Below are 13,118 nucleotides of genomic sequence, written 5' to 3' on the forward strand. Positions count from 1 at the left end.
ATGTGTCACAAGGATGTCTCATAACGTCTGAAAATCTTTCGATCCTGGTCAGCATACATCTTAAAGGTGCACTGTGTAATATGTTTTGCTCTTTCTTTCCAGAATTCATGCTACCCATTCATCAATGTTACCTTTTGCAGGACTACTTACCACCACCATCAAAGTCTAAGTGGCCTATGCATTATGACTGGGAAAATAAAAATGTTCATACATGAAAAGGGGGATCCTCTCCATTTTCCGCCATTTTGAATTTCCAGAAATAGCCATTTTTAGCTGCAAAACCTGTACTATACTTTGGTCATACTAGTAAATATTAGTTCATTACTTAGTAAATATTCATAAAAAGATCAAATTTGGCAATAGGCAGCACAGCTTCAATGTTGCATAGTTGCAATACTGGCCACATAATCTTACACAGTGCACCTTCAAATATAATTCAGAACTATATAAGTAGTTTAAACTAAAAATGAATAGTTGTGTATGATATGTACTACGATGTACACTATTTTCACTACATACTGACCTAAATATGTCAGTAACAGAGTTGTGACTACACCTTAGGGAAACGCATCATCAGGACAGCTGACAGTAGGCTGTCGTCACTTAAGACTCCAGGCTCTGATAATGAATCAACAAAAGACAAGGCCAAAGCTTACAACACCACTCACAGCATTTGTCAGAGAACGTGTCTGATGTCATTGTTGTTTTAAGGTCTGAAACACATTCACACATAGATACAAAGACACAGACACAGACACAGACACAGACATGGACACAAACACACACACACACACACACACACACACACACACACACACACACACACACACACACACACACACACACACACACACACACACACACACACACACACACAACCATTTTTTCCCCACCAAAAAAAGCCTCTCAGTATGTCAGTTGTGAACATTAACAAAGCACTCAACACCACTGCTACACAAAAGGGATTTTGTTTTCCTGTGATCTTTGTGTTGTTTGATGTCGTACCTGAAGGCCTGAAAGTGGGTTTCTCTCTCACAATAAGAGATAATGTGTTTCCAGCAATGGCACGTCCCATCCTGTGGTATTTTTTCACCCAATCGCAGCTGTGAGCAACTCATTGTTTTGTGATAATGTACCAGCTGCAACACAAGAAACTCCAAGTTAGATCGGTTCTACTACCACAAAATGGTAGATCTATTTTATCAGGTGGCTCTGCCAAGTAGGCTGTGATGGGGCCCCAAAGGCCTAGTGGTTAAGGAGATGGGCTTTAGATCAGAGGGTTGCTGGTTTGAATCCCACCTGTCCACTTCCTATCTCACTCCATGTCTGAGGTGGCCTTGAGCAAGGCACCTAACCCCACACTGCTCCAGGGACTGTAACCAATACCCTGTACTTAAAATAACTGTAAGTTGCTTTGGATAAAAGTGTCAGCTAAGTTTGATGTAATATAACGAAGAAGCTGTTGAACAAGCTGTTTGTGTGCTGGTTGGGTGCATTTTCCTTCAACGAGCCCAAGGGAAGGAATAGTTGTAATGAAGTTTACCAGCAGGGGGGACATACTGACACTGCAAACACCATGGCTTCAAAGATCAAAACTCTCTCTCTCTCTCTCTCTCTCTCTCTCTCTCTCTCTCTCTCTCTCTCTCTCTCTCTCTCTCTCTCTCTCTCTCTCTCTCTCTCTCTCTCTCTCTCTCTCTCTCTCTCTCTGTGGATTCTCCTATGAAAGATTGCCTTTCCATTGAGCTGCACTGCCATCTTGTGGAAATGTAACGAAATAGCAGCCATCTCACAGGAGAAAAATAGAGTACAGTAACTTTATTCATCTGCTGTTGGTACACTCACGTATGAGTTGGCACATGTGCTTCCATTGACTTTCTATGGCATGTACCAACTAGCGCCGTGGCCATAAGAATGTATTGGATGTATTGTAGAAAATTCTTATTCTAGACTACTACTATTTATGAGTATGGTTGCAATACAGTAGGCTATATGTTGGCCTACTTACTGTGCAGGCCTACCTAAGTCATAGTCAATATTGGAGCGCTGCTTGTAGCCGCAATGGAGTGAATTAGCCCTAATTATGTTTCACTCCATTGTAGAGCAGTCAATGTTGTTTCATTTTAGGCCTCTTTAGCTCATGATATTTTAAATATTCAGTATTCAGTCATTATAGAGCAGTCTTCATGTTCTTTGACATCATTTAATGCAATACAAATGTGTGCCAACTAGCCCCACCTACCTGTAAGTTGGCACAAATTCACAACTCGCTTAGATGGAAACAATGCATCAACCAACGGTGCATGTGTCTACTATTTAATCAATTTAAATCCCAAATATCTTCCGAAGCACAAACATGAATAGTTGCATTTAAAAGCTAGGACCCTCATTTTGCATTAGAATGTGTTCATTCAGCTCTAACATACCCACTTAAAAAAGAAAGAAAGAAATAAAGACAGAAAAATCTCAAGAACCCGAATGAGCCTCTAACAAGAAGACGAAGACCGTGACCTCAAGTGAACCCAAATAAAGAGATTTGCTCTAGTTGTAGGATTGCACTTCCTCACTCAGTCAGAACGTTGCTAAGAGTGACGGTCAATATTTAACCAATTCCTCTGAGCCCTCATTTCCCTGACCAATACTAGTAGGCTAACCTGAAATAGTCTTGCCACTTTAAGAGTCGGCTAGGTTGAGGAGAGGACAGGAAAGTGTCCGGCCTCTCTGTTGTTGTTATTCGCCGACGCAATGGCTGGAGCGCAAGACAGTCTGTTAACTTTTTTTGTCAACGGGAAAAAGGTGCTTAGGCCTATCACGAGATCCACATTTAAGTGACTCGCGCTGTTTATATGCAAATTAGGCAATGTAACATGCTGATATGAGCACTTCCAAGTTCATGTGGTGTCTTGTGTTTTGTGTGTTTTGTAGCCTAAATGTCAATTGTTTACTTCTTGAAATTGACGGAAATTATGCCTCTTTAGGTCACAGAGCGCGATGTGGATCCTGAAACTATGCTGTTGCCCTACTTACGAAAAAGGAGTATCCTTCAATCCAATTTGCAATACGGTCTTTGGTAGGTAAAGTTAACAAAGGCTAGCCAAGGTTGAATGGATTTCACTGGCACTGTTGTCATCTGCGGACATCGACTGGTGCGCATTTTCCATGCCTACCCAATCTCCCTCCGTTTCGATATGGAGTCACGAAGGCTTCACTAGCCTACACATTTAAATAGAGTAGGCCAAATGCAAATGTCTTCGTCACTTAAAGTTAACATCTATATGCTCTTATTGTATTCTATTCTTGCCTCTCATGAATGACTATGCCATGGTTGATGATTTGAGAAAACTGAATGAGTGACCTATGTTAGTAGGCTAAATAAATGTTGTGAAGTTGTAAAGTGATGTTGTAATGTTACAGTGAATGATTACTAATGAACATCTGTCACACATTGTTGTGTAGTAGGTTAGGCCTACATAAGGTAGTACTTTTTGGTAGCCTAACAATTTACTTGATGCCGGTGTCATAGGCCTACTAATGACATAGTGTTATAATTGTGTCAAAACAGTGTCATGACACAGTCATGGACGAGTCATTAACGTTTTATGGTCATGAAAAGTTGACATTGTTAGGGCTGTTTTTACCATAACCGTGTTTCTCGTAATGGCAAAATCATATGTTTATGACACATGCTTGGCCAGGTTATGACACTGGATGTCATACGTACCTGTCAAGTAAAGTAAATAATAGTAATAATTGTATTTGTATAGCACTGCATCATAAAAGGCATGCAACTCAAAAGTCAAGTAAAGTGCTCTGCTATGGCTCTAATATGTCATACGTATGACGCTGGCGTCAAGTAAAATGTTATCTAATTTCTGGAGTTTCCTTAACGATGACCTGTGTGCCAGTGGGGCTGACGGGCAGCAAGTATGGCTGTGGAGGAGGAGGCTGTGGGGCTTGCACCGTCATGCTGTCTCGCTACCATGTCCAGAACAGGACAGTCTCGTATCCTTTTCTAGTGAAATGATCGACAAGTTTTGGTTTTAATGTTCTGAAAGATATTGGCAAAACAAAACATGACTCGTGACAATGTTACAACTGTGCATTATCAGGTAGGTATCTTTGTCCAGTGGTCTGTTCCTACCATACCGTAACACACACACACACACACACACACACACACACACACACACACACACACACACACACACACACACACACACACACACACACACACACACACACACACACACACACACCTTCATGCCAATTTGACGCGTAAGATGGTGTAGGCAGTGTAGGCATGTGCGCACACAGGGCTGGATTAAGATGGCCTGCATTTTCAGCAAGTGAATAGGGTCACGACGACACCATTTGCAGTAAGAGGCTACGAGTTTTTGGGAACCGCAGCCCTGTGTGTTAATCCGGCCCCTGTGTGTGCAGTAAGTTGACTTTAACCCCTCAGCCACTGTGCGGTGAACGCCTGCCTGATGCCCGTGTGCCAACTCCAGGGGGTCGCCGTGACTACCGTGGAGGGCATCGGCAACACCAAGACCAAGCTGCACCCCGTCCAGGTAACTGCTAGCCTGGTCTTACCCAGGGACATAATTAAACGGGCCTACCAGGGGCCCAAGTGTCAAGGAGACCTTATGTAACGAGGGCCAACTAGCAGAGTGCGGTGTGGAACGTTAGTAAACCTCCCTCCCGAAGCCTCATACGGTATTGGTAGCGCTGAGCTGGTCTGGTCGGACTGGTCCTTTAGCTCAGCGGTATCGTGCTGTGCCTCCCATACCCGAACCGATGCGTTGACTAGGAGGTGACGAGTTCAGTTCACCTCAGTTACACTTGAAGCCCAAGCCTCTATATTAATTTGAACACTTTTAACATGTTCTTGGGAGGTTTCCCCCAAACACCGCCAGGACATCGACTCTCTCATTTGGCCTGAAACTCTGAATCGTTTTGTTAATTAGCAAGGAGGGGAGGGGGCCCTTTCTTTTTGTCTGGTCTAGGGGCCCATAATCCATTCCTGGTCTTACTATCAGGGACGTAGCACCAAATTCTGAGCCCTACTGTATAAACTACTCCCCCCCCCATTTATAGGATTATATTTTACATTTGAAAAAAATAATGTGTGTGTCTGCGGATGTGCGTGTGTGTGCGTGCATGCGTGCATGGTGCGTGTGTGTCCTCATGATTAGGAGCGCATAGCAAAAGCACATGGTTCCCAATGTGGCTTCTGTACTCCTGGGATGGTCATGTCCATGTATGCTCTGCTGAGGAACAAGCCCCAACCCTGCATGGAGGACATCACAGAGACACTGGCTGGTACTTTAGCACCTCTCTCTTCACTCTCTCTCTTTCTCTCTCTCTCTGTCTGTCTCTCTTTTTCTCTCTCCCTCTGTCTCTGTCTCTGTCTCTCTCTCTCTCTCTCTGTCTGTCTCTCTTTCTCTCTGTCTCTGTCTGTCTCTCTCTCTGTCTCTGTCTCTCTCTGTCTCTCTCGCTCTCGCTCTCGCTCTCTCACCACCAGCTCATACCACACACAGACAGAGATGTGTGATACACACACACACACACACATACACACACACACACACACACACACACACACACACACACACACACACACACACACACACACACACACACACACACACACACACACACACACACATACAACATAATCTTTGTGTTGTATACTTGATGGAGTGAAACAGAACATTGTGTGGAGTGAACCAGAACCTTGCTCTCAATGTTGTTTCCCTTTGCTGCTTTCTAGGTAATCTGTGTCGCTGCACTGGGTACCGGCCTATTCTAGATGGATATCGGACCTTCTGTGAGGTATAGTAGCCAGCCGGTCTACATCACATACAGTAATAATTGCATTTTGTTGGCCACTTTGTCTTGGTTTCCATGTGCCAATCAGCTAAGGCACATGTGACACTGTGGACACTTTATAATTTGTTGCGCGCGCGTGTGTGTGTGTGTATGAGAGAGAGAGAGAGAGAGAGAGAGAGAGAGAGAGAGAGAGAGAGAGAGAGAGAGAGATCATATGAAAATGTGGTAACACTTTATTATAGCTTCACGTGTTAGCCACCGACACATGCCCAAATATATAAATATTATCATAGTAAGGACCTAGTAGGCCCTTGACAAATGACTCAAGTACATACAGACAGTCATTAAGCATGTACTGGCTAAAACATGAACCCTATTCTAAAGTGTTACTGAAAATGTTAATTTACAAATATCTGGAATAACTTTGTTTTTGCTATGTTTCTTTGCAGGTGTCAGACTGTTGCCAGAGTAAGGGAGGAGCGTGTTGCTTAAATGGAAATTCACCTGAAGAAAATGTAAGCAGAAAACTTTATTAGTGTGCCGCTTACGCAGACGTACAAGTAGTAGCCTAGTGAAAGCCAATGGTCAGTTGGCCTTGAGCTCTCCTATCATTCAAAGCATGTTTTGGCTGGCCAGAGTTCACAAAGTTATCTGTATCTCTCTCTCTCTCTCTCTCTCTCTCTCTCTCTCTCTCTCTCTCTCTCTCTCTGTCTCTCACGCACGCACGCACGCACACACACACACACACACACACACACACACACACACACACACACACACACACACACACACACACAAACACACACTTCAGTGACGTGCCAGTGCAAGGTCTGTATCTGCTCTCTCTCCAGCCACTAAAAGTGTTTCAGCTGCCTTCCTTCATGCCCACAGGGTCCAAAGGGCTCCGGCCTGACCAATGGTGGTGACTGTCCTTCTCTCTCCAATGGGAACGAGGTCACAAACAAACACTCTGACCAGGTCAATGGGAAGGAGGTCACAGATAACCTCCAGAATGTGAGTTTGTGTGAGTGCCGAATAGCCTCTGTATTGCTGTTGAGCAAGGCATCAGTTGCCCTTTACAATACTGATAGATAGATGGACAGACAGATAGATACCGGTAGATGAATAGATACCGGTAGATAGATGAATAGAAAGTCAGTCAGGCAGACAGACAAACAGACAGACATACAGTATTATAGTATAATAGCAGAATAACGTACTGTAGATCAGGGATTCTTAACCATAGGGCCACGGCCCAAAGCTGGGCCGCGCTCAGAAACTTGAGGGCCGTGGAAAAGTTTCAATCTCGCACCGGAGGGCCGTGTGGGCCGTGCAAGATGCTGAAGACGGCGTGTGTTTCTTTATTATAGCGCAGTTCTGCTGCTTAAATGGCCATGCAGTTCTGCCGCTTAAATGACCATGCACCGCTGTTTTTTTATTGTGGAAGCTGCGACGTAAAAGACAAGACGGCAATACACTCAACAGTACACGAATGGAGAAGGAAGGGAAGACCACAACATAAACATAATATAGCAACATGTGGTATAAGGTTGCAATAAAAAAAATAAAAAAAATATTTGTTCCTCAAATAACCCTGAGCTGGTTCATGAGAGCACCTAAATCCTCCCTGAGGAACCCCAAAGGTTCTCTGGATCACTCTGATGGCACGTTCAGGCTGACTGAGAACCGTGCCGGTGCCACACACCTACTTTGGTCATACTTTTAAATATTAGTTTATTATTTAGGAAATATTCATGATTCAAGCTTAAGTTTAAGAGTTCCTCCTTAATGATAACTGAGGGAACCTTGTGATTTATTCAGTGTACTGAAGGTGTGTTCTGGCTAATGGTGTCTCACCCTTTCCCAGGGGCACCTGGAGCTCTTCAACAAGGATAATCTGCTCCCGCTGGATCCGACCCAGGACCTCATCTTCCCCCCAGAGCTCATTGTAAGCTGCAGCAGGACATGATTAGCTGACAATGTCTCATATGCTTATATATACTGTATAGTACTTTGCATCAAACTACTGTACACAGTACACTGTTGATGCTCCATCCCTACTCTTTGTTTGTGGCAATAAAACCTTAAATATTATGTTACACTTTATTTGACACAGCAACATACGGATGACATGACCATGCCATGTCACATGTCATCATAGTGTCAAAACAGTGTCATGACACTGTCATGGATGAGTCATAAACATAATGCCATACATGTTTTTATGGTCATGAAAATTTGACATTGGTATGGTTGTCTTTACTATAACCGAATTTCACTCAATGACAACAGTCATGGAATGTTTATGACACATCCATATCATGACTACGTTATGACACTGTTATAATACTATCATGTCATACTTATGACGCCAGCGTCAAGTGGAGTGTTACTGAGCCTTGTCCCCTTGTAGAGGATGGCTGAGCGTGGGGAGCAGGTGACGCAGGTGTTCCGTGGGGAGCGGGTCACCTGGGTGTCCCCTGTGACCTTGGAGGAGGTCGTGGACCTGAAGGCTCAGCATCCACAAGCACCCATCGTCATGGGCAACACCAATATTGGTCAGCATTTATTAATTGAATAGTAGGCTGCTTCTATATATGTTCTTGATGTACTATAGATTGATATTATTCATAAGTTTTGTATATTTTGTAAAAAAAAAAAAAAAAAAGATAATTTAAAAAAAGCTTTCAGCCCTGCATCACTCAGTTTCGTAATATGTTTGTGTACTATATTGTGTCTACCTGTAATGTCTTCTTTCATTTCCCCCCGTGGATCAGTTAAGTTACTCTATTCTACTCTACTTTACTCTACTGTACTGTACTCTACTCTACTCTACTCTACTCTACTCTACTCTACTCTACTCTACTCTACTGTCTCTAATCCATCTTCTCATTCTTCCTGAAGGTCTGGACATGAAGTTTAAAGGAGTTCTGCATCCTTTCATCATTTCACCCAGCAGGGTTGCAGACCTGTTTGAAGTGACACACACACCAGAGGGTGAGCAGAGACTTCTGTTTACATTGTGGTAACACAGTATGCCAGCAGAGAAGGTCACTTCAAGATCAAGAGCTGTATTTGACTCATAAAGTTTGTTATTGATGCTGTGAATTGTTTAGTGGATACCAGTGTTGCATCTTAATACGTTTCTCTGTCTCGCTCATTCTCATTTATTTGTCTTTGTACCCCTCTCTCCTTTGCTCTGTATCATTGTGTCATGCACTTTCATTTTTATATGTAGCATATATTAGCCCCTTAAAACACGCTGTTATAAATTTGCTGTTGCCAGAGTGGCAATGACCAAGTCATAGTGCATTGGCCCCGTGTTATGCCATTGCAGTGTAGTGCTATTATAGTTAACTTTTCAACAGAGTTCCACTGGTGTGACGATGTGCATTATGAAGCTACTGTATATTTAGTGTGTACTCACACAGTATGTTTATGTGAGTACGTGTGTGAGCGTGTATGCATTTTGGAGTGGATATGTGTATGCAGATGTACATAATGTGTCTATGTTTTGTGTCTGTACCGATGTGTGTGTTCTCCCACCCACAGGAGTGAGCATAGGTGCGGGCTGTACCATGTCTGTGCTGCGTGAGGTTCTGGAGGAGCTGGTGAGGACCCTGGCCCCTGAGCAGAGTGAGACCCACAGGGCTCTACTGCAGCAGCTGGGCAACCTGGCAGGGGCGCAGATACGCAACGTGGCTGTGAGTATCGCTACTCGATTATGAGGAAAAAGTCTGACAGACGGACAAACATGCAACAACAATGAACAATGGTCCTGCAGCATTGTGGTCCTGGATCACTTTGATCTGTAAAATGAATGATGGTCCTGGATTATTGTGAGAGCGGTAAAATGAACAATGGTCCTGGATCACTCTGAGCCGTAAAATTAATAATGTTCCTGGATCACTGTGAGCTCTAAAATGAACAATGGTCCTGGATCACTGTGAGCAGAAAGGATTGTACAGGTAGCTGTTAATACCTGCTGAGCATTGCTGCCTGTCGCACCTCCTCCGGTGCCCATGGGTCAGCGAGAGAAAATAAGACTCTTCCACACGTCTGACCAACTGATGTTCCTGTTTGAGATTCCCTCCCAGGTTGTCCAGCTTCCCTGCCGTCCCACACAGCCTTGATCTTGTAGCGGTCTTTCTCCATCCTCGTCACCTCCGCCACCACCATCTCCTTCCTTTCCTTGTGATGGGCCTTGGACCAAAATCTTGGTGCATCTCCCCATTCTAGGCCTGCTCTACCTACCTGCACTCTTCCCATGATTTCCTTGTGCTGCAGCCGGCTTACAGCTTGGTCGACCTCGGTCTGGGCGTTCCACTTGCGGACAGTCAGAACTCTGGCGTTAGCTTTCCTGACTGACTCGTCTGTGGACTCCCGAAGCTCAAGGACCAACCTGGCCTTCTCTTGCATGTAGCCCAACTGTAGTGACTTCAGTGGTAGTTGCAGCATAATTCTTCTGAAGAGGCCAGCTTCATATAGGCAACGTGGCAACTCCAACTACTTTCGTATGAATGAGTTGGCTTTCCCATCCATCTTAGTCACGGTTGATGAGGGGATCTTGCTCATTTTCAGGGGCCACATTACCCTCTGTTAGAGTGTAAACTGTTAGCACCAAACCTTGTACTTCCCAAGGAGTTGGCTTTGGTTGATCCTTGCCAGGCCGTCACATAGCTGCTACATCTGTTTATCAGATAGTTCCGCGGTGTACTGCCTCCCCAGGCTTCTGATGGGTTGCTCGGCAAGAAGTGGTATCTTTTCCCCTCCTACTAGAAAGGTGGTGCAGTCATTCCTGACTCCTTTCCTAAGTGACAGGCTGCGAGACTTAGAGGGCTTGATCTTCATTCGGGCCTGTGATGGAGTGACCATCACTAGGGTTGTGGGTGTGTTCTGACTAACATGCAAAAGAGCCTGGCTCTTTGGTGTAGCGGTCAGAGCCCCAGTTTACTACCCCAGAAGGTCTGGGTTCAAGTCCCAGCTGGGCCTACTCCCCTTCGCTACAAATGGTGTCAGAAGTGGGATGGCTGCTGTGAGGCCATCGGAAGCGTACCCATTGTGTGTGAGCCGTAATTCCATGTGAGGGACTCCCAGGAATGGTGACCCGGTGTGAGGGACCACAGTGATGGGTGAAGCATTGATGATGGGGCACACTGGATGGGAGAAGCATGATGGGCAGTTGCGTGAGGGACACCATGAGTGTGTGAAGCACACAGGTGCACTTCCTGAAGGGGAAGGCAGTGTGATGGAGTGACCATCACTAGGGTTGTGGGTGTGTTCTGACTAACATACCAACAAGCCTGGCTCTTTGGTGTAGCGGTCAGAGCCCCAGTTTACTACCCCTGAAGGTCTGGGTTCAAGTCCCGGCTGGGCAACTCTACTCCCCTTCGCTTCAGGGCCCATGACATCAGCTCGTCCATCCTCTTCAGCAGTCTTACTGTACATGCTGCTGTCTGAAGGAGGGAGGTGACGTCGTCCATGTAGCTCCTTAGTGGGGGAAGCCTCTGACCATTTGGCAGTTTGATCCCTCTGACCATTTGTCTTGCACCGATGAGAATGATCTCAAATGCTGCTACAAATAGTATCGGAGAAATTGCACATCCCATTGCGAAGCTGTTGCCACCCAGTAGTGAAGTCTTGTATGGAGAAGCACATCTGCGGGTTGTTGAAATACTTTGCTACCAGGGTAGGGCTGGGCGATATTGAGAAAAACAATAATCTCGATTAGTGTCTGCTATATCTCGATATACGATATATATCTCGATATCTATGCAAGGGAAAAAAAACCCACGAAATTCAGCAAAGGTTTTTCTTTTTATTTAAGTGCAAAGAGGTTGGCACCCAAGTGCCTAGAGGTAGGTACAACTAGTAACAAAGTGCTTGTGCACCATTTTTAACATAAAACCAAGGAATTAGTATATTGGCTTATTTTAATTGTATATAAAACATAAAACATGAGAGTAGCCCGTTCTTATAAAGTGCTTCTTTAACTTTTAAGATAAAGACAAAACATTTTTATGATAAGAAGACAAAAGAAAACAAGTCCGACAGGCGGACAACAGACGTGTCCATCTATGCCAGTGATTCTCTGCCTTTTCTCTTCTTTTTTTTTTTTTTTTTTTTTAAAGCTCGGTGGCTATCTAGCCAAAAGATGTTCAATGTTGAAATTACAATGTCATTTTTTGTTCTGTTTGTTATTTTAAGGAAGATAATATGTACAAAAATAAAAAATATAACAAAGCATCAAAATGCTTAAACCATGTGAGATCAAAGGCTAGACTAGAGTCAGACAGGAGTCAGGCCCGTTGCTCCGGACCGCTTCCAGGCGGAACGAAAATAAACCGGTCTTTGTTCCTAGACGGCACTATTTGTGAAGCGAGGGGTGCATCGTCAGTATGCAGCGGTGATAAACAGAAAACGGCAGTAATAAACGCTTATTAGTGTCACTGTATGCACTTATAAAAACAGCGGTAACTTTCTAGAAACACTAAAATCATATTTTAGTTGTTTATTATCATTTCAAAGCGGTTTCCAATGATTGGGAAACGCATCACGGCTGTATTAGCACAGCCGGTTTACCCCACTCTGGTTGTATGGGACAAAGATGTCTGACAAAAAGCGTCACGGACGGACCAACGGACAAAGCAGTTTCTTGCATTCTCTGCAGAATGCCTCTTTCTGCTCCTCATCAGAGGCTCTAAATCCGAAATAACGCCATATTATTGAGCCGTTCGTCCTTTTCTTTGGAACAAATTCTGCTGTTTCGGCTTCTTCTGTGGGCGCCGCCATGTTGAAAGAGTTTATCAACTCAAACACACGCCGCTACACGCAAGTGGAGGGGGAGGAGGGGGAGGGGGAGCCAGCTCTGTTAGGGGGAAACACACGCAAGGAGGAGGCGGGGCGGACCGCTCCACAGCACAGAAGGGAAATCAGAGTGGCGAAATCTTACGCACTTACAGCCTAAACTCGAGATATTCGATATGGCAAAATATTAATCGATTTCATAAAACTTCTCGAGAAACCGTAAAACTCGATTAACCGCCCAGTCCTACTACCACGGTCTTGACACAGGTGGGCATGTGAAAGAAGTCCATGGCGTAGTTGATCATTTGGTGCGGGACTGATCCATACGTGTTGGCAAGGTCAAGCCAAATGACGTGCAGGTCAGTCTTCTCCCTCTTTGCCTTCTGAATTTGGTCCCAAATCATTGTGGAATGCTCTACGCATCCAGGGAATCCTGTCACCCCTGTTTTCTGACAGTTGGTATCAATATAGCCATTCTCAAG

The 13,118-nt window shown here is 44.5% G+C and overlaps 1 protein-coding gene across 2 annotated transcripts in view; it reads left to right on the forward strand.

The window, feature by feature from the left end:
- The first annotated feature begins 2,642 nt into the window (after positions 1 to 2,642).
- The window catches only part of aox6 (aldehyde oxidase 6), a 42,826-nt gene continuing 32,350 nt past the window's right edge, over positions 2,643 to 13,118 (forward strand). Inside the window, exons 1-12 of one of the 2 annotated variants that reach the window (XM_063211720.1) lie at positions 2,643 to 2,793; positions 2,976 to 3,033; positions 3,903 to 3,999; positions 4,460 to 4,568; positions 5,193 to 5,319; positions 5,771 to 5,832; positions 6,279 to 6,344; positions 6,721 to 6,843; positions 7,697 to 7,777; positions 8,243 to 8,387; positions 8,734 to 8,826; positions 9,382 to 9,533. In XM_063211720.1, coding sequence (XP_063067790.1) covers positions 2,743 to 2,793; positions 2,976 to 3,033; positions 3,903 to 3,999; positions 4,460 to 4,568; positions 5,193 to 5,319; positions 5,771 to 5,832; positions 6,279 to 6,344; positions 6,721 to 6,843; positions 7,697 to 7,777; positions 8,243 to 8,387; positions 8,734 to 8,826; positions 9,382 to 9,533 — 1,164 coding nt within the window. In that variant the 5' untranslated portion in view covers positions 2,643 to 2,742. The remainder of the gene's footprint in view (positions 2,794 to 2,975; positions 3,034 to 3,902; positions 4,000 to 4,459; positions 4,569 to 5,192; positions 5,320 to 5,770; positions 5,833 to 6,278; positions 6,345 to 6,720; positions 6,844 to 7,696; positions 7,778 to 8,242; positions 8,388 to 8,733; positions 8,827 to 9,381; positions 9,534 to 13,118) is intronic. The other variant, XM_063211721.1, reaches the window with a different exon arrangement.

The sequence above is a fragment of the Engraulis encrasicolus genome, chromosome 12, assembly GCF_034702125.1.
Source record: "Engraulis encrasicolus isolate BLACKSEA-1 chromosome 12, IST_EnEncr_1.0, whole genome shotgun sequence".
Lineage (NCBI taxonomy): Eukaryota > Metazoa > Chordata > Actinopteri > Clupeiformes > Engraulidae > Engraulis > Engraulis encrasicolus.